Raw genomic sequence first — 18,632 nt, 5'->3', positions numbered from 1 at the left:
AGGAGTACGTCAAGGCTGTATATTGTCACCCTGTTTATGTAACTTCTATGCAGAGTACATCATGAGAAACGCTGGGCTGGAAGACGAACAAGCTGGAATCAAGATTGCTGGGAGAAATATCAAGAACCTCAGATATGCAGATGACACCACCCTTATGGCAGAAAGTGAAGAGGAGCTAAAAAGCCTCTTGATGAAAGTGAAAGTGGAGAGTGAAAAAGTTGGCTTAAAGCTCAACATTCAGAAAACGAAGATCATGGCATCTGGTCCCATCACTTCATGGGAAATAGATGGGGAAACAGTGGAAACAGTGGCTGATTTTATTTTTTTGTGCTTCAAAATCACTGCAGATGGTGATTGCAGCCATGAAATTAAAAGACGCTTACTCCTTGGAAGGAAAGTTATGACCAACCTAGATAGCATAATATTACTTTGCCAACAAAGGTCCATCTAGTCAAGGCTATGGTTTTTCCTGTGGTCATGTATGGATGTGAAAGTTGGACTGTGAAGAAAGCTGAGCTCAGAAGAATTGATGCTTTTAACTGTGATGTTGGAGAAGACTCTTGAGAGTCCCTGTGAGTGCAAGGAGATCCAACCAGTCTGTCCTAAAGGAGATCCGTCCTGGGTGTTCATTGGAAGGAGTGAGGCTCAAGCTGAAACTCCAATACTTTGGCCACCTCATGTGAAGAGTTGACTCATTGGAAAAGACTCTGATGCTGGGAAGGATTGGGGACAGGAGGAGAAGGGGACGTCAGAGGATGACATGGATGCATCGCATCACTGACTCAATGGACATGAGTTTGAGTGAACTCTGAGAGTTGGTGATGGACAGGGAGGCCTGGTGTGCTGTGATACATGGGGTCACAAAGAGTCGGACACGACTGAGTGACTGAACTGAACTGAACTGAAATAAAGAGGTGAGGATTTAGAAAAAGAAAAATTCCACTGCACTCCAGGTGAGAATGTAAATTGGTGCAGCCACTGTGGAAAACGGTATGGAAGCTTTTCAAAAGATCACCAGTAGAACTACACCACTATCCAGTGATCTCTCTTTCTGCTATATATCTAAAGAAATGAAAACAGAATATGGATGAGACATCTTCAGTTCAGTTCAGTTCAGTCGTTCAGTCATATGAGACTCTTTGCAACCTCATGGAGTGCAGTACAGCAAGCCTCTTTGTCCACTGCCGACTCTTGGAGTTTACTCAAACTCAAGTCCATTGAGTCGGTGATGCCATGCAGCCATCTCATCCTCTGTTGTCCCCTTCTCTTCCTACCTAAATCTTGCCCAGCATCAAGGTCTTTTCCAATGAGTTAGTTCTTTGTATCAGGTGGCCAAAGTAATGGAGTTTCAGCATCAGCATCAGTCCTTCCAATGAATATTCAGGACTGATTTCCTTTAGGATGGACTGGTTGGATCTCCGTGCAGAACAAGGGACTCTCAAGAGTCTTCTCCAACACCACAACTCAAAAGCATCAATTCTTCCATGTGAAGCTTTCTTTATAGTTCAACTCTCACATCCATACATGACTACTAGAAAAATCATAGCTTTGACTGGATGGACTTCGTTGGCAAAGTAATGTCTCTGCTTTTTAATATGCTGTCTGGGTTGGTCACAACTTTTCTTCCAAGGCACAAGCGTCTTTTAATTTCATGGCTGCAGTCACCATCTGTGGTGATTTTGGATTCCCAAAAAATAGTCTGTCACTGTTTCCCCTGTTTCCCCATCTACTTGCCATGAAGTGATGGGACTGGATGCCATGATGTTAGTTTTCTGAATGTTGAGCTTTAAGCCAACTTTTTCACTCTCAAGTTTCACTTTCATCAAGATGCTCTTTAGTTCTTCACTTTCTGCCAAAGGGTTGGTGTCATCTACATATCTGAGGTTATCGATATTTCTCCTGGCAATCTTGATTCCAGCTGTGCTTCATCCAGCCCAGTATTTCTCATGATGTACTGAGCATATAAGTTAAATTAAATAAGGGTGACAATATACAGCCTGACATACTCCTTTCCCTATTTGGAACCAGTTTGTTGTTTCATGTCCAGTTCTAACCATTGCTTCCTGACCTGCATACAGATTTCTAAAGAGGTTAGATGGTCTGTTTTTCCCATATCTTTAAGAATTTCCAGAGTTTTTTGTGGTCCACACAGTCAAAGGCTTTGGCATAGTCAATAAAAGAGAAGTAGATGATTTTCTGGAACTCTCTTGCTTTTTCGATGATCGAACAGATGCTGGCAATTTGATAGCTTCACCCTAGTGCTAATTGCTGTATTATTCACAAAAGTCAAGGTATGAATTAAAACTTAGTGTCTTTAAATGAATGAATAGATAAAGAAAATGTGGTGTATGTATGTGAAGGAATATTATTTAAAAAGAAGACAAAAGAAATACTTCCACATTTGAAAACTTGTTATTGTGCTAGGTGAAGTAAGTCAGTGAATGACAAATATTATTTAGCATCACTTATACATGCAGCCTAATAATTCAAACTCATAGAAGTAGAGAGTAGACTGGTGTTTTCCAGGGTTTAGGAGTTGAAAGAGTAGAGAGACAAGCTTTGAGTAATAGGGAACAGGCTTCGAGTAATAAAATAAATAAGTTCTTGGGAACATTGTACAACATGGTAGTTAGCTGTGATCATAGACAAATAAATAAATTCTCAATAATGAAGGATTACATTATGTAACTCTGTTTCACATAAATAAAACAAATATATTCTTTGGAAAAAATAAACTATATTAAAATTAAAATATTTCCCAGTGTTGGGCAAATGTTACTATATGTCAGATAAATTCTTACTAGAAATTTTGTGTAAATCTATAAACACGCATTGACATTAGAGATTAAAATTATTTTATAAACATTTAAATTTTTTAAATATTGAATGACTTTTCACTATGAAGTCACTTACCAGTGTCTCTCTTTTATGTTTAACATATTTTTAATTGGAGATAACCGATTTAAAATGTTACATTAGTTTCTACCATGCAACAACGTTTTGTTGTTAAGTCACTCAGTTGTGTCTGGCTCTGCAATCCCATGGACTGCACCACACCAGGCATCCCCATCCTAAACTATTTCCAGGCCTTTGGTCTCATGTTCATTGAATCAGTGACACCCTCCAACCATCTCATCCACTGTTGCCCCCTTCTCCTCCTGCCTTCAGTCTTTCTCAGAATCTGAGTCTTTTCAGACGAGTTGGCTCCTCCATCAGGTGGCCAAAGTACTGGAACTTCAGCTTCTGCATCAATACTTCTAATGAATATTCAGGATTGACTTCCTTTAGGATTGACTGGTTTGATTTCCTTGCAGTTTAAGGGAATTTCAAGAGTCTTCTCCAATGCCACAGATGAAAAGCTTAATTTTTTCAGTGCTCAGCCTTCTTTATGGTCCACCTCTCACATCTGTATATGATTACTGGAAAAAAATTTAGCTTTGACTAGTTGGACCTTTGTTGGCAAAGTGATGTCTCTGATTTTTAATATGCTACCTAATTCTGTCATAGATTTTCTTCCAAAGAGCAATCGTCTTTTAATTTCATGGCTGCAGTCATATCCACAGTGATTTTGGAGCTCCCCAAAATAAAGTCGGTCACTCTTTCCATTGTTTCCCCATCTATTCGCCATGGTCCTTCTAGTGAAGTTTCATGTATGGATGGAAGAGTTGGACCATAAAGAGAGCTGAGAACTGAAGATTTGATGCTTTTGAATGTGGAGTTGCAGAAGACTGGTGAGAGTCACTTGGACTACAAAGAGATCAAAGCAGTCAGTCCTAAGGGAAATTAGTCCTGAATTTTCATTGGAATGACTGATGCTGAAGCTAAAGCTCCAATACTTTGGCCACCTGTTCCTCAGAGTCACCTCACTTTTATTTAGTGTCTTGGCATGCATAAAGTATTTGTTGTGCCATTATAAAATCAGCCTCCTGTGTCCCTGGTCACATCTCTCATTTTATTGATTACTTTGAACTATCTTTGTTATGTTCTTGCACAAGGAATATCCCCAGCTGGAGGTCTTAGACCCAAATATGCCTTGGGAAAACATCTTGGTGTATGCACAAGCAGCGTTCTGAACTTGTGCCGACCTGCATTCCCAGGTCCACATTATGTTTCTACTTAGTTTAGGCCATGACGATCCCAACTAATAAACTGATGTACTTTTGTTTAGATTATGGTATTGCTATATTTTGCTTTTATTCTTTTCCCATGGTGTGTTTCTTATGGCTTAGCCAGACCAACAGGCAGCTGATTGTTAATCCCTTCAAGAGCAGAAGCGGAAGACAGAGGAAGAGATGATTGGATGAATTCACAGACATGATGGACATGAGTTTGAGCAAGTTGTGGGATATGACGATAGACAGGGAAGCCTGGCACACTGCAGTCCATGGGGTTGCAGAGTCAGACACAGCTGAGCTACTGAACTGAACTGATGAGACTGGATGCCATGATCTTCGCTTGTTGAATGTTGAGTTTGAAGCCAGCTATCTCACTCTCCTCCTTCATCTTCATCAAGATGATCTTTAGTTCCTCTTTGCTTTCTGCCATAAGACTGGTGTCATCTGCATACCTGAGGTTTTTGCTATTTCTCCTAGCACTCTTGATTCCACCTTGAGCTTCATCCAGCCTGGCATTTCTCATGAGGTACTCTGCATGCAAGTTAAATACACAGGGTTACAATATACAGGTTTGACATATTCCTTTCCCAGTTTAAAACCAGTCTGTTGTTCCATGTCTTGTTCTAACTGTTGCTTCATACAGGTTTTGCAGGAGGCAGGTATGGTGACCTGGTATTTCCATCTCTTAAGAATTTTCCACAGTTTCTTGTGATTCACACAATAAAGTCTTTAATGTAGTCAATGAAGCAGAAATTGATGTTTTTCTGGAATTCCCTTGCTCTTTCTATGATCCAGCAGATGTTGGCAATTTGATCTCTGGTTCCTCTGCCTTTTCTAAATTCACTTTGAGCATCTGGAATTTCTCAGTTCACAAACTGTTGAAGCCAAGCTTGGAGAATTTTGAGCATTACTTTGGTAGAATGTGAGATGAGAACAATTCTGCAGTAGTTTGAACATTCTTTGGCATTTTCTTTCTTTGGGATTGGAATGAAAACTGACCTTTTCTAGTCCTGTGACCACTGGTGAGTTTTCCAAGTTTGCTGGCATATTAAGTGCATAACTTTAATAGTATCATCTTTTGTGCTATGCTTAGTCACTCAAATTGTCTGACTCTTTGTGACTCCAATGACTGTAGCATGCCAGCCTCCTTGGGATTAGAAATAGCTCAGCTGGAATTTCATCACCTCCACTAGCTCTGTTCATTATAATGCTTCCTAAGACCCATTTGACTTTGCACTCCAGGATTTCTGACTCTAGATGAGTGTTCACACCATCGTGGCTATCTGGTTCATTAAGATCTTTTTTGTCTAAACTTTTGTATATTCTTGCCACCTCCTCTTAATACCGTTTGCTTCTGTTCAGATCAGATCAGATCAGTCACTCAGTCGTGTCTGACTCTTTGTGATCCCATGAATAGCAGCACGCCAGGCCTCCCTGTCCATCACCAACTCCCGGAGTTCACTCAGACTCATGTCCATCGAGTCAGTGATGCCATCCAGCCATCTCATCCTCTGTCATCCCCTTCTCCTCCTGCCCCCAATCCCTCCCAGCATCAGAGTCTTTTCCAATGAGTCAACTCTTCGCATGAGGTGGCCAAAGTACTGGAGTTTCAGCTTTAGCATCATTTCTTCCACAGAAATCCCAGGGCTGATCTCCTTCAGAATGGTCTGATTGGATCTCCTTGCAGTCCAAGGGACTCTCAAGAGTCTTCTCTTAGGTTCCTACAATTTCTGCCTTTATTTTGCTCATATTTGCATGAAATGTTTCCTTGGTACTCTAATTTTCTTGAAGAGATCTCTAGTCTTTACCATTCTATTGTTTTCTTCTATCTTTGCATTGATCACTTAGGAAAGCTATCTTATCTCTCCTTGTTATTCTTTGAAACTCTGCATTCAGATGGATATATTTTTTCTTTTCTCCATTGTCTTTCACTTCTCTTCTTTTCTCAGCTATTTGTAAGGCCCCTCAGACTACCATTTTGCTTGTTTGCCTTTCTACTTCCTGGGGATGGTTTTAATCATGGCCTCCTGTACCATATTATGAATTTCTGTCCATAGTTCTTCAGGCACTTGGTCTATCAGATCTAAACCCTTGACTCTAATTGTCACTTCCTCTGTATAATCATCAAAAGGGATTTGATTTAGGTCATACCTGAATTGTCTAGTGGTTTTCCCTACTCTCTTCAATTTAAGTCTGAATTTGCCAATAAGAAGTTTTAGATATGAGCCACAGTCAGCTCCCAGTCTTGTTTTTTGCTGACTGTATAGAGCTTCTCCATCTTTGGCTGCAAAGAATTTAATCAATCTGACTTTAGTATTGACCATCTGGTAATGTCCATGTGTAAAGTCATCTTGTGTTGTTGGAAGAGGGTGTTTGCCATGACCAGTGTGTATTCTCTTGGCAAAACTCTGTTAGTCTTTGCCCTGCTTCATTTTGTACTCCAAGGCCAACTTTGCCTGTTACTCTTGGTATCTTGCCTTCCTTCTTTTGCGTGCCGGTCCCTTATGGTAAAAAGGACATCTTTTGTTTGGTGTTAGTTCTAGAAAGTCTTGTAGGTCATCAAATTCAGCTTCTTTGGCATCATTGGTTGGGGCATATACTTGGATTATTGTGATTTTGAATGATTTGCCTTGAAACCAACAGAGATGTTTCTGTCATTTTTGAGATTGCACCCAAGTTTTGCTTTTTGAACTCTTTTGTTGACTATGAGGGCTACTGTATTTCTCTAAGTGATTCTTTCCCACAGTAGTAGATGTAATGGTCAGTTAAATTAAATTCATCTATTGCGGTCCATTTTAGTCCACTGATTCCTAAAATGTCAGTGTCACGCTTGCCATCTCCTGTTTGATCTCTTCCAATTTACCTTGATTCGTAGGCCTAACATTCCAGGTTCCTATGCAATATTGTTCATTACAGCATTGGACTTTACTTTCACCACCAGTTCAGGTAAGTTCAGTTGCTCAGTCATGTCCGACTCTGTGAATCGCAGCACGCAAGGCCCCCCTCTGCATCACCAACTTCTGGAGTCCACCCAATCCCATGTCCATTGAGTCAGTGATGCCATCCAACCATCTCATCCTCTGACGTCCCCTTCTCCTCCTGCCCCCAATCTCTCCCAGCATCAGAGTCTTTTCCAACGAGTCAACTCTTCGCATGAGGTGGCCAAAGTACTAGAGTTTCAGCTTTAGCATCATTCCTTCCAAAGAACACCCACGACCAATCTCCTTTAGAATGGACTGGTTGTATCTCCTTGCATTCCCAGGGACTCTCAAGAGTCTTCTCCAACACCACAGTTCAAAAGCATCAATTCTTTGGCACTCAGCTTTCCTCACAGTCCAACTCTCACATCCATACATGACCATAGGAAAAACCATAGCCTTGACTGCTGCTGCTAAGTTGCTTCAGTGGTGTCCGACTCTGTGCGACCCCATAGAGGGCAGCCCACCAGGCTCCCCCATCCCTTGGATTCTCCAGGCAAGAACACTGGAGTGGGTTGCCATTTCCTTCTCCAATGCATCAAAGTGAAAAGTGAAAGTGAAGTCACTCAGTCATGTCCGACTCCTAGCGACCCCATGGACTGCAGCCCATCAGGCCCCTCCATCCATGGGATTTTCCAGGCAAGAGTACTGGAGTGGGTTGCCATTGCCTTCTCCATAGCCTTGACTAGATGGACCTTTGTTGGCAAAGTAATGTCTCTGCTTTTGAATATGCTATCTAGGTTGGTCATAACTTTCCTTCCAAGGAGTAAGCGTCTTTTAATTTCATGGCTGCAATCACCATCTGCAGTGATTTTGGAGCCCAGAAAAATAAAGTCTGCCACTGTTTCCACTGTTTTCCCATCTATTTCCCATAAAGTGATGGAACCAGATGCCATGATCGTCATTTTCTGAATGTTGAGTTTTAAGCCAACTTTTTCAGTCTCCTCTTTCACTTTCATCAAGAGGTTCTTTAGTTCTTCACTTTCTGCCATAAGGGTGGTGTCATCTGCATATCTGAGGTTATTGGTATTTTTCCTGGCGATCTTGACTCCAGCTTGTGCTTCTTCCAGCCCAGTGTTTCTCATGATGTATTCTGCATATAAGTTAAATAAGTAGGGTGACAATATACAGCCTTGACGTACTCCCTTTCAACACCAGAGATATCCACAAATAGCTGTCATTTTCACTATGTGTCAGCCTCTTCATTCCTTTTGGGGCTGTTTCTCTGACTTCTTCAGTCACATATTGGACACCTACAGACCTGGGGAGGGTTCATCTTTCGGTGTTACATTGTTTTGCCTTTTCATACTGTTTATGGGTTTCTCAAAGCAGAATGCTGAAGTGGTTTGCCATTCCCTTCTCAAGTACAACCTGAATCATGCTAAATATATATATATGCCTGTCTCTGACCTGCATCCCATCCCACCCCTCTCTGTTTTTGTGGCAATCTCTAAGGTGTCCACGTCTTTTTGACCCCATCAACTGTTGCCTGCTAGGCTCCTCTGTTAGTAGGATTTTCCAGTGCAGAATGCTGGAGTGGTTTGCTATTTCTTCCTCCTGAGGATCTCCCTGAACCAGGGATGAAACGTGTGTCTGTGCTTCTCCTGCAGATTCTTTACCACTGTGCCACCTAGGAAGACCCAGAGCACCAGGCTGAGCTGCCTGTGGTATACAGCAACTTCTAACTGCCTGTCTACTTTACACATGATAGTGTATATATGTTAGGACTATTCACTCAATTCATCCAACTGGGTTCTACTCCTGCTGTGTCCACAAATCTGTTCTCTACATCTGTATTTCTATTCCTACCCTACAAATGGGGTTATCAGTACTATTTTTTTTTCTAGGTTACAATATTAATATATGATATTCTTTTTTCTCTTTCTGACTTATTTTACTCTTTAAAACAACACCAGGTTCCATCAGTGTCTCTTAACATCACATCTTATTTTTTTTGCTATATTATCAGTGCAATGTTATCAAAGCTTACAATGTACTAATCTTGTCCATGACCACAATTTCCAATATCATTTAGCATTAGTTTCATATTTATATGCACTTAATGATGCAGTTTATGTCCTAATAGAGTACATCTATTTATTTTATTGATTTTTTTTATCTGATAAATATTATGTTTCTGTGTCTGTCTTGGAACTTCTGTCATGATTATTTGTTTTCCTGAGATATATTCAAAAGTACTCATTCCTTAAATTCCTGTGTATTAGGAAAGGTCTACCTATTTTTTTTTTTTTTTTTTTTTTTAACGAAAGGGCAGCAGGGCTTTGTTTATTTTTTTATGGTGTATAGTTCTTTTCCTCAAAACTTTTTACATACTTTCCCATGATTTTCTACAATTTAATGTTCTGCATTCTCTGTCAATGATGATTGCACTTTGGTGTGGGTAAATAACTTCCTCCTTCACAAACCCAAGGAAATCTTGCTTCTAAGTCAGCCATTCAAAGCCTTCAGCCAAATCCTGGTGGGGTCTTCTGTTCCTTGACAGAAGTTAGAAGGGGTAGTGTTCTATGCGTTGCCATCCTTCCATCTCACTACTGCATGTGCAGCCCTCTGTTATTGTTGTTGTTCAGTCACCCAGTTGTGTCTACTCTTTGCAACCCCATGAACTGCAGCATAACGGGGCTCTCTGTTCCTCACCATCCCCCAGAGTTTGCCCAAGTTCATGTTCATTTTCAGTGTTGCCATCCAACCGTCTCATCCTCTGATGCCCTCTTCTCCTTCTATCCTCAATCTTTCCCAGTATCATATACTTTTCCAATGAGTTGTTTGTTATCAGATCACCAAAATACAGGAGCTTCAACTTCAACATCAGTACTTCCAGTGAATATTCAGGATTGATCTCCCTTATGATTGACTGGTTTGATCTCCTTGCTATCCAAGGGACTTTCAGGAGTCTTCTCTAGCACCACAGTTGAAGGCATTAGTTATTTGGCATTTTACCTTAGGAAGTTCATAGCCTTGACTATTCAGACCTTTTTTGGCAGAGTAATGTTTCTGGTTTTCCACACACAGCCCTCTTTGCTGCTGCTGCTAAGTCACTTCAGTCGTGTCTGACTCTGTGCAACCCCATAGATGGCAGCCCACCAGGCTCCTCTGTCCCTGGGATTCTCCAGGCAAGAACACTGGAGTGGGTTGCCATTTCCTTCTCCAATGCATGAAAGTGAAAAGTGAACGTGAAGTTGCTCAGTTGTGTCCAACCTTCAGAGACCCCATGCACTGCAGCCTTCCAGGTTCCGTCCATGGGATTTTCCAGGCAAGACTACTGGAGTGGGGTGCCATTGCCTTCTCCCAGCCCTCTTTAGCCTGAAGCAAAAATGCCAGCATCTATTCAGTCTCAGGCCCTACTTCTTGCCCAGAGGGTCACATGAAGCTTTTTTTGCTTTCATCTGACATGTCAGGACCATGAAGATCACAGACTGAAACCATTTCCTGTTACTGCTGAAGTCTTGTTAACACTGACACTCCAGCCCAAACCTGGGGAAGAGTGAAGGAGTGGGGAAGGGGTTCCTCCTTCATAGACCTTCCCCTCCATGCTGCTTCCTGTCACTATCATGTTCCCAATACCACACTCAGCAAGTTAGATCAAAATTCTGTATTCTCAAGCTACACATTCTAATCATCATTCCTAGTTTTGTACTTTCAGAATGCTATTTCCAACTGGAAATTAGTTTCTCTCCCACTTCCCATAATTACCGAGACTATAAAGCATCCAACACATTCAAACTGATGAGCCATCACATCTAGAAATATCTCAAGAGGAAACAAAATTTCCTATGATTTTCATATTCTTGGTGATATCATTTATGACACAATTTATCATATAATTAATTACACAATATATTTTTATAATATATAACTGCTTTAGGTATATCATGTCCTTAACGAACTTTTCAAGTTGCTATTTATTTATTCAATTTTAGCTATAAAGAGAATGCTATGAAGTTATCAAGAATTCACCATGATCAGCCTGTGAAACCCCTGGACCGAGCAGTCTTCTGGGTTGAGTTTGTCATGCGCCACAAAGGAGCCAAGCACCTTCGACCAGCTTTCCATGACCTCAACTGGTTCCAGTACCACTCTTTGGATGTGATTGGCTTCCTGCTAGCTTGCGTGGCAACTGTTGTATTCCTGGTCACTAAATGTTGCCTGTTTTGTTACTGGAAGTTTGGTAAGACTGCAAAGAAGAAAAAGAGAGAATAGTTTTTCTTTTCTTTTTTTTTTTTGACAGTTGAACTAGAAACCTTGACAGAGTCTATCTGAATAATCCAGCCACTGATTTGGAAAGATTTCTCTCCTATTCTTCTGTTTTTTTTTGTTTTGTTTTGTTTTGTTTTGTTTTCTTTTTTTTGTTTGTTTTGTTTCTTTTTTGTTGTTGTTGTTGTTCTATTATTAATTTTATTTTATTTTTAAACTTTACATAATTGTATTAGTTTTGCCAAATATCAAAATGAATCCACCACAGGTATACATGTGTTCCCCATCCTGAACCCTCCTCCCTCCTCCCTCCCCATACCATCCCTCTGGGTCGTCGGTGCACTTTTCTATTCTTCAACTTATCATGTTAAAGATCAAAGACTCACTCCAAAAATATGCCACATGATTCAGAATTAAGGTTTAAAATAATCTATTCTTTACAAAGATACAACAGATGAATAAACATATGGAAATTGTTACCAGTAAAGACTTAGTGCTTTATTTTATTCATTGCTTTTAGTTCAACCAGTTGAGATGCTGTTTGAGGCCTCAGGAACATAATGATTTATTCTATTTCCATACTGATCAGGTTGAATATTTCTTAAATATATAACATAATTTAGGGTTCAATAATCAATAATTATTTCATATTCTCTAAAAGAAGTATACAAGAACTAATGCAGAACACACTCTAGACAGAGCTTCTTTGCCAGTAAGGAATATTGAAGTCTGTTAGGGTTTCTACTCTGCTGTAAAGCACATTTTACACCGTCAATTTCCTTCCATATTATTCCACATTAGACTTTGTCCCTTTTGGAATACAAAACATTGTTTTTGTGTGTGTTGGTGGTGTTTCTCATTTGAAGATTATCCTTCATTTGGATATTAATAATGATAGTACTTCATTTGTACTGTAACACTTCTTGGCTTCAGAGAACTAGCTGACTCTTGTATGTTTGCATGGTTATTGGTATGATAGACCAAAGTAAATGACTGGAATTTAATATCCACTCTTTTAAAATAACTTAAGTACAATAAGGCTGTATATTGTCATTCTGTTTATTTAACTGTATGCAGAGTGCATCATGTGAAATGCTGGTCTGGATGAATCACAAGTAGGAATTGAGATTGCTGCAGAAATGTCAACCTCAGGTGATACACAGTTGATACCTCTCTAATGACAGAAAGTAAAAAGGAACTAAATAGCCTTTTGATGAGGGTAAAAGAGGGGAAAGCTGGCTTAAAGCTGAACATTTAAAAAAAAAAAAAAGAAAATCATGGCATCTGGTCCCATCATTTCATGGCAAATAGAAGGAGGAAAAGTGGAAACAGTGCTTTCTTGTCTTCTAAAATCACTGTGGATGGTGACTGTATACATAAAATTAAAAGACACTTGCTCCTCAGAAGAAAAGCTATGAAAAACCTAGTTCAGTTCAGTCGCTCAGTCATGTCCGACTCTTTGCGACCCCATGAAGCTCAGCACACCAGGCCTCCCTGTCCATCACCAACTCCTGGAGTTCACCCAAACCCATGTTCATTTAGCCGGTGATGTCATCCAACCATCTCATCCTCTGTTGTACCCTTCTCCTCCAACCCTCAATCTTTTCCAGGGTCTTTCCCAATGAAACTCTTTGCATGGAAAGACATACCATAGTCTGGAATTGGAAGAATCAATATTATCAAAATTTCTACAGTATTCAAGGCAATCTGCAGATTCAAAGTAATCCCTACCAAATTACCAATGGAAGTTTTCATAAACTATCACAATTAAAGAAAAAAATTAGGGAGACACAAAAGACCCTGAATGATGAAAGCAATTTTGAGAAAGAAAAAAAGAGATGGAGAAATAAGCTTGCCCAGACAACACTATAAAGCTATAGTCATCAAGACAGTATGGTACTGGCACAAAACAGATATAGATTACTGGAACAGTATAGAAAGTCCAGAAATAAACCCACAGACCTATCATCAATCTCTAACTGTGGATAAAAAACCAGGATCTTCAATAGGTGGTGCTGGGAAAACTGGAAAGATACATGTAAAGGAACGAAAATAGAACACAATTTAACACCATACACAAAAGTTAACTCAAAATGGATTAAAGACCTAAATGTAAGACCGAACACCAAAACATTCTTTGAGTAAATCACAATGATATATATTTTTTTGATCCATTTCCAAGAGTATTGGAAATGAAAACAAAACTAACAAGTGGGATCAAATTAAACTCAAAAGCTGTTGCACAACAAAATGGAACATGATCAAAATAGGAAGGCAACCTTTGGAGTGGGAAAAAAACATTTACAGATGAAGAAATAGACAGGGATTAATCTTCAAAATATTGCAGCAACACAGATAGATGTGGAAGTTATCATACTAAGTGAATAAGGAATACAGAGAAAGATAAGTACCACATTGCTTATATGTGCAAAAAAAAAAAAAAAAAAAAAAACAAAAAACAAAAACCTTATTTACAAAACAAAAACAGACTTACACACTAAAAACAAACTTAAGGTTACAGAAGGGATTAGCAGATATAGACCACTATATTTCAAATAGTTAAATCAACAAGAACTTACTATATATATAGCAGAGGAAATTCTGCTCAATATTGTGTAGCAATGTAAATGTGAAAAGAATTTTGAAAAGAGCAGATATATGTACATGTATAACTGAATCACTTTGCTGTACACCTGAAACTAACACATTGTTAATCAACTATAATCCAATATAAAATTAAAAATAAAATAAATCTCCTTGCCTTAACATCTCTTAAAGTGTGCGTATTTCTGGCAATAAGTGATGATCTCTTCTGTACCTAAAATATCTAGAAGAGTTATCAGTAAAAGAAACACTACAGAGATCTTCTTGTTCAAATGAGCACAAAAATAAAACCAGGAAAAACAATCCAAATAATCTAGCCTTAATAGAATATGAAATCACATAATTTTGGGTTTTCAAATATTACTTAGAAATTATTATGGATTTGTGTTTAAGCCTGAGTATATATTTCCTAACTCAATGTATTGTGTTTTATCAAGGTTTTTTTTTTTTTTTTTAAATCACTTCAAAGCAGTTGCTTTCCATTTTAATCCATAATACAAAGTGCACACTTCAAAGTTCAGTCCAACCTACTATAAACTGATAGAGATTGTTAAGGAGAGATCTTTGGATTGTGAGTTTCATGCATTTGGTTTAAGATTTAATTCAAGCAAGAGTTAACCATGAAGACTGTGAAAGGTTTCTGCATCCTTTTCATGCTGCATCTATGTCTCCTTGACTCCGGGAGGACGGGCAAAGTTCTTGTATGGCCTGTGGATTTTAGTCACTGGATTAATTTACAATTTATTCTAGAAGAGCTTCACATTCATGGGCATGAGATAACTGTCCTGGTACCTTCACAAAATCTTCTGATTGATCATACCAAGGTTCCCTATCATGTGGAGATCCTCCAGCTTTCAGTAACTGAAGAAACTTTCATGGAAGAGTTCAATAGCATGCTCTATGAAGAAATTTTTGAACTGCCAAAACTCTCATGGTGGGAAATGCAAATAAAACTGGCAGACTTAGTCAGAAAATTTTTATTAACAAACAAAAGAGTGTGTGACAGTGCTATCACAAACAAGGAGTTACTCAGCAGGCTACAGGCAGCCAAGTTTGATGTCTGTATTGCTGACCCTTTAAGTTTTTGTGGGGAATTGGTGGCTGAACTCCTGAATATTCCATTTATATTCACTTTTCGGTTTTTCTATGGGAATGCCATTGAAAGATTGTGTGCTGGGCTTCCTATGCCTTCTTCATATGTTCCTGGTGTCACATCAAGACTGACAGACAAGATGACTTTTAGACAGAGGCTGCAGAACTGGTTACTGTATACAGTGAGTGACATGATATATTCATATTATATATTTCCAGAATGGGATGAATATTACAGCAAGGTTTTAGGTAAGAATAATATGTATATAATAAATATTCTTATATTCTATAAATATTGTAAACATTTATCTGACTGTATGAAAACTTACAAATGGTATTTTAGGGTGACTACACTGTTTTGAATGTAAAAATTAATAACACTCTCTCTCTCTCTCTTTTTTTTTTTTTTTGGTTTTGTGTTATATGATTGGATCATAAAATTCCCTCTTCTAGGGGATCTTCCCAACCCACAGATTGAACCCGGGTCTCCTGTATTTCAGATTGATTCTTTACCATCTGAGCCACCAGGGGAACCCTGATATATATCCAAGAAGGAATATTCTCTATATTTAAGTTTAAGTTTTTGGAGTATCTGGAAAACCCAAATCTGACAGTGTGCTTAATTTCCATAACCTTGGACTACTCTGTGTTCTTGCTTCTCCTGTTTCACAACCTGTTTTCTTCCTGATTAACTTGCTCTTCCTAAGGCTTTATATTTGTGTTCTATGAAGGAATGGTTAATTTATGACAAGGTTTGTAATGTGATGAGCATGAAACTAGAAAATAAATAATGTAGTTTGGATTCATTTGGTCTTGTTTTCAAAAGTGTAAAAATGAAAGAAGACTTTTTCCTATAGGACCATGTTTCTAGATTTTTACCTCACTTCAGTGTTTTGTTCTTGTTGTTCTATTTAAGGTTAGAGGTCATTAGATGTCAACTAGTGACTTTTGACCCTGAGCATAAATTTTTTCTCTATTTGAACAAGCCCATTTACCCTTTATATTTTGCTTTTGAATAATTTATTTTTTATTATGTTTACATGATTATGGTAAGGAAATTTTGCATAAGAGGCAAATTATCTTATAGAAAGCAGTACATTTCATGTATTATTTAGTTAGATTTTTTAAGGTATTACTAACATGCAGCATTGTATTAGCTTCAGATGGTGACAAAAAATTAGTCAATAGTTAACCTAGAATAGTATGGAAGATTTCATTTGAGCCAATATGAGGATTATAACCCTGGAGAAAATCTGTCAGGAAGCTCTGAGGAATGCTCTGCCCATTAGAAATTAAAGAACTATCATATACATTTTTGAGGGAAGGGGTTATTCTTGAAAGTGTTATACATCAGAACATTATATTGCCAGTTTATGTAGTCCTAAAAAATGAGTAGTGGGTCATTGTGACCCCTTAAAAGATTAAGGAAAGAATGTTAGCTTATAATGAGTTACCTTGCTGGTGCCAGGATGAAATTTTTTTTTGTAGAGTAAACTTCCCTGTGTCTTCTGAGGGGATCTAGTTAATGTATAATGCAGAAGCACATTGCACACTAAAATAGGGAGTGCCGGACAGTGGCTCAACTGGTAGAGAAATTTTTATGCAAAATTTTGCTTCCCCAGACTTAAAATAATTTTGTTTCAACACAGGTATACAACAAGATGACTAGATATTTGTACCTATTGTGAAATAATCACCAAATAATATCTATAATATTATAGATATTAATATTATCTCTCCATAATATCTATCACTATTTAATATCTATAAATTATCACTATAATATCTATCATATATTATCTATGTGATATCTATATTATCACATAATATCTATCACATAATATCTATATTGCATATCTATCATATATTATAATACCTATCGCATATTAAGATTATCTTTCCATAATATCTATCACATAGTATTTATTTGATATTTATTTGAGAACTTCTAATTTCTACTTCTGTCATTTTTGAGACTGGACCCAAGTACTCCATTTCACACTCCTTTCTTGACTATAAGGGACCCTCCCATTTCTTCTAAGTGATTCTTGCCCATGGTAGTAGACATAATGGTCAGCTGAATTAAATTCACACATTCCAGTTCATTTTAGTTCACTGATTCCTAAAATCTCTATATTCACTCTTGCTATTGCCTTTTTGATTACTTCCAATTTATGCTGATTCATGGACCGAACATTCCAAGTTCCTGTGCAATATTCTTCTTACAGCATCGGACTTTACTTACATCACCAGTCACATCTACACCTGGGCATTATTTTTGCTTTTGCTCCATCTCTTCATTATATCTGGAGTTATTTCTCCACTCTTCTCCAGTAGCATATTGGGCATCTACCAACCTACAGATTTCATCTTTCAGTGTCATATCTTTTTGCCTTTTCATACTGTTTGTGGGGTTCTCAAGGCAAGAATACTGAAGAGATTTGGCATTGTCTTCTCCAGTGTACCAGGTTTTGTCAGAACTTTCCGCTGTGACCCGTTAGTCTTGGGAGGCCCTACAAGGCATGGCTCACAGTTTCACTGAGTTAGACAAGGCTGTGGCCCATGTGATCATTGTGATTAGTTCTCTGTGACTGTGATTTTCATTCTGTCTGCCCTCTGATGAAAAGGATAAGAGGCTTGTGGAAATTCCCTGATGGGAGAAACTGTCTGTGGGGGAAACTGGATTTTTCCTAATGGGAGGGACCATGTTCAGTGAATCTTTAATCCAATTTTCTGCTGATAGGTGTGGCTGGGTTCCTTCCCTGTTGTTTAGCCTGAGGCAAAACTTTCAACCCTTGCCTCCACCAGAGACTCCTGAACACTCAAAGGCAAGTCTGGCTCAGTCTCCCACGGCATCCAAAGTCAAATTTCCTGGGTGTTCTCAGTTGGATTTGCTGGATTCCCAGGTTGGAAAGTCTGTTCTGGGTCCTAGAACTTTCTTACCAGTGTGAGAATTTCTTTTTCATAATTGTTCTGCAGTTTGTATGTCATGTGCTCAGTGGCTCTATGGTGGGGCTAATGGCGACCTCCTCCATGAGGCTCATGCCACACACTGGGTAATCCAGGTTTGCTGCAGTCAGTCCCTGTTCCCACAGCAAACCACTGCTGACCCGTACCTGTGCACGAGACACTCAAACAATCAAAGGCAAGTCTGGCTCAGTCTCTGTGGCAGGGACGTCTGGGTCTCGGTGGGCACAAGATTTTGCTTGAGTCCTCCAAATATCTCTGGCAAGTTATGGGGCTTGATTCTAAATGCAATTTCGCCCCTCCTACCGTCTCTCTTGGGCTTCTCCTTTGCCCTTGGAATTGGGATATCTTTTTTCTGGTGGACTCCAAGATTCTCCTGTCCATGGTTGTTTAGCAGCTAGTTGCAACTTTGGAGTTCACACAGAAGATGAACACATGACCTTTTGCTCTTTTGTCTTGTTTGTTGATGTCCTTTTCATCATAGGGGACTGGAGGGCAAAAGCAGGAGGTTAAGAGATACCTGGAGTAACAAACGAACTTGGACATGGAGTAAAATGAAGCAGGGAAAAGGCTAACAGAGTTTAGTCAAGAGAAGTAACTGCTCAAGCAAACACCCTCCTCATTAGCACAAGAGAAGACTCTATGCATGGACATAACCAGATGT

The 18,632-nt window shown here is 38.9% G+C and overlaps 2 protein-coding genes across 4 annotated transcripts in view; both read left to right on the top strand.

Moving 5' to 3' along the window:
* LOC133249627 (UDP-glucuronosyltransferase 2C1-like) overlaps positions 1 to 11,794 on the top strand; it is a 39,543-nt gene extending 27,749 nt beyond the window's left edge. For both annotated transcript variants that reach the window (XM_061420352.1, XM_061420351.1), the window contains one exon: positions 11,032 to 11,794. In XM_061420352.1, the coding sequence (XP_061276336.1) occupies positions 11,032 to 11,311 (280 nt within the window). In that variant the 3' untranslated portion in view covers positions 11,312 to 11,794. The remainder of the gene's footprint in view (positions 1 to 11,031) is intronic.
* A 2,652-nt stretch (positions 11,795 to 14,446) lies between these two features.
* Positions 14,447 to 18,632, top strand: part of LOC133249635 (UDP-glucuronosyltransferase 2C1-like) — a 31,491-nt gene continuing 27,305 nt past the window's right edge. For both annotated transcript variants that reach the window (XM_061420366.1, XM_061420365.1), the window contains exon 1: positions 14,447 to 15,250. In XM_061420366.1, the coding sequence (XP_061276350.1) occupies positions 14,530 to 15,250 (721 nt within the window). In that variant the 5' untranslated portion in view covers positions 14,447 to 14,529. The remainder of the gene's footprint in view (positions 15,251 to 18,632) is intronic.

This window comes from Bos javanicus, chromosome 6 (genome assembly GCF_032452875.1).
Source record: "Bos javanicus breed banteng chromosome 6, ARS-OSU_banteng_1.0, whole genome shotgun sequence".
In the NCBI taxonomy this organism is placed as follows: domain Eukaryota; kingdom Metazoa; phylum Chordata; class Mammalia; order Artiodactyla; family Bovidae; genus Bos; species Bos javanicus.
The sequence above is the reverse complement of the archived record's forward strand: the minus strand, read 5'-3'. Positions and strand labels throughout refer to the sequence as shown.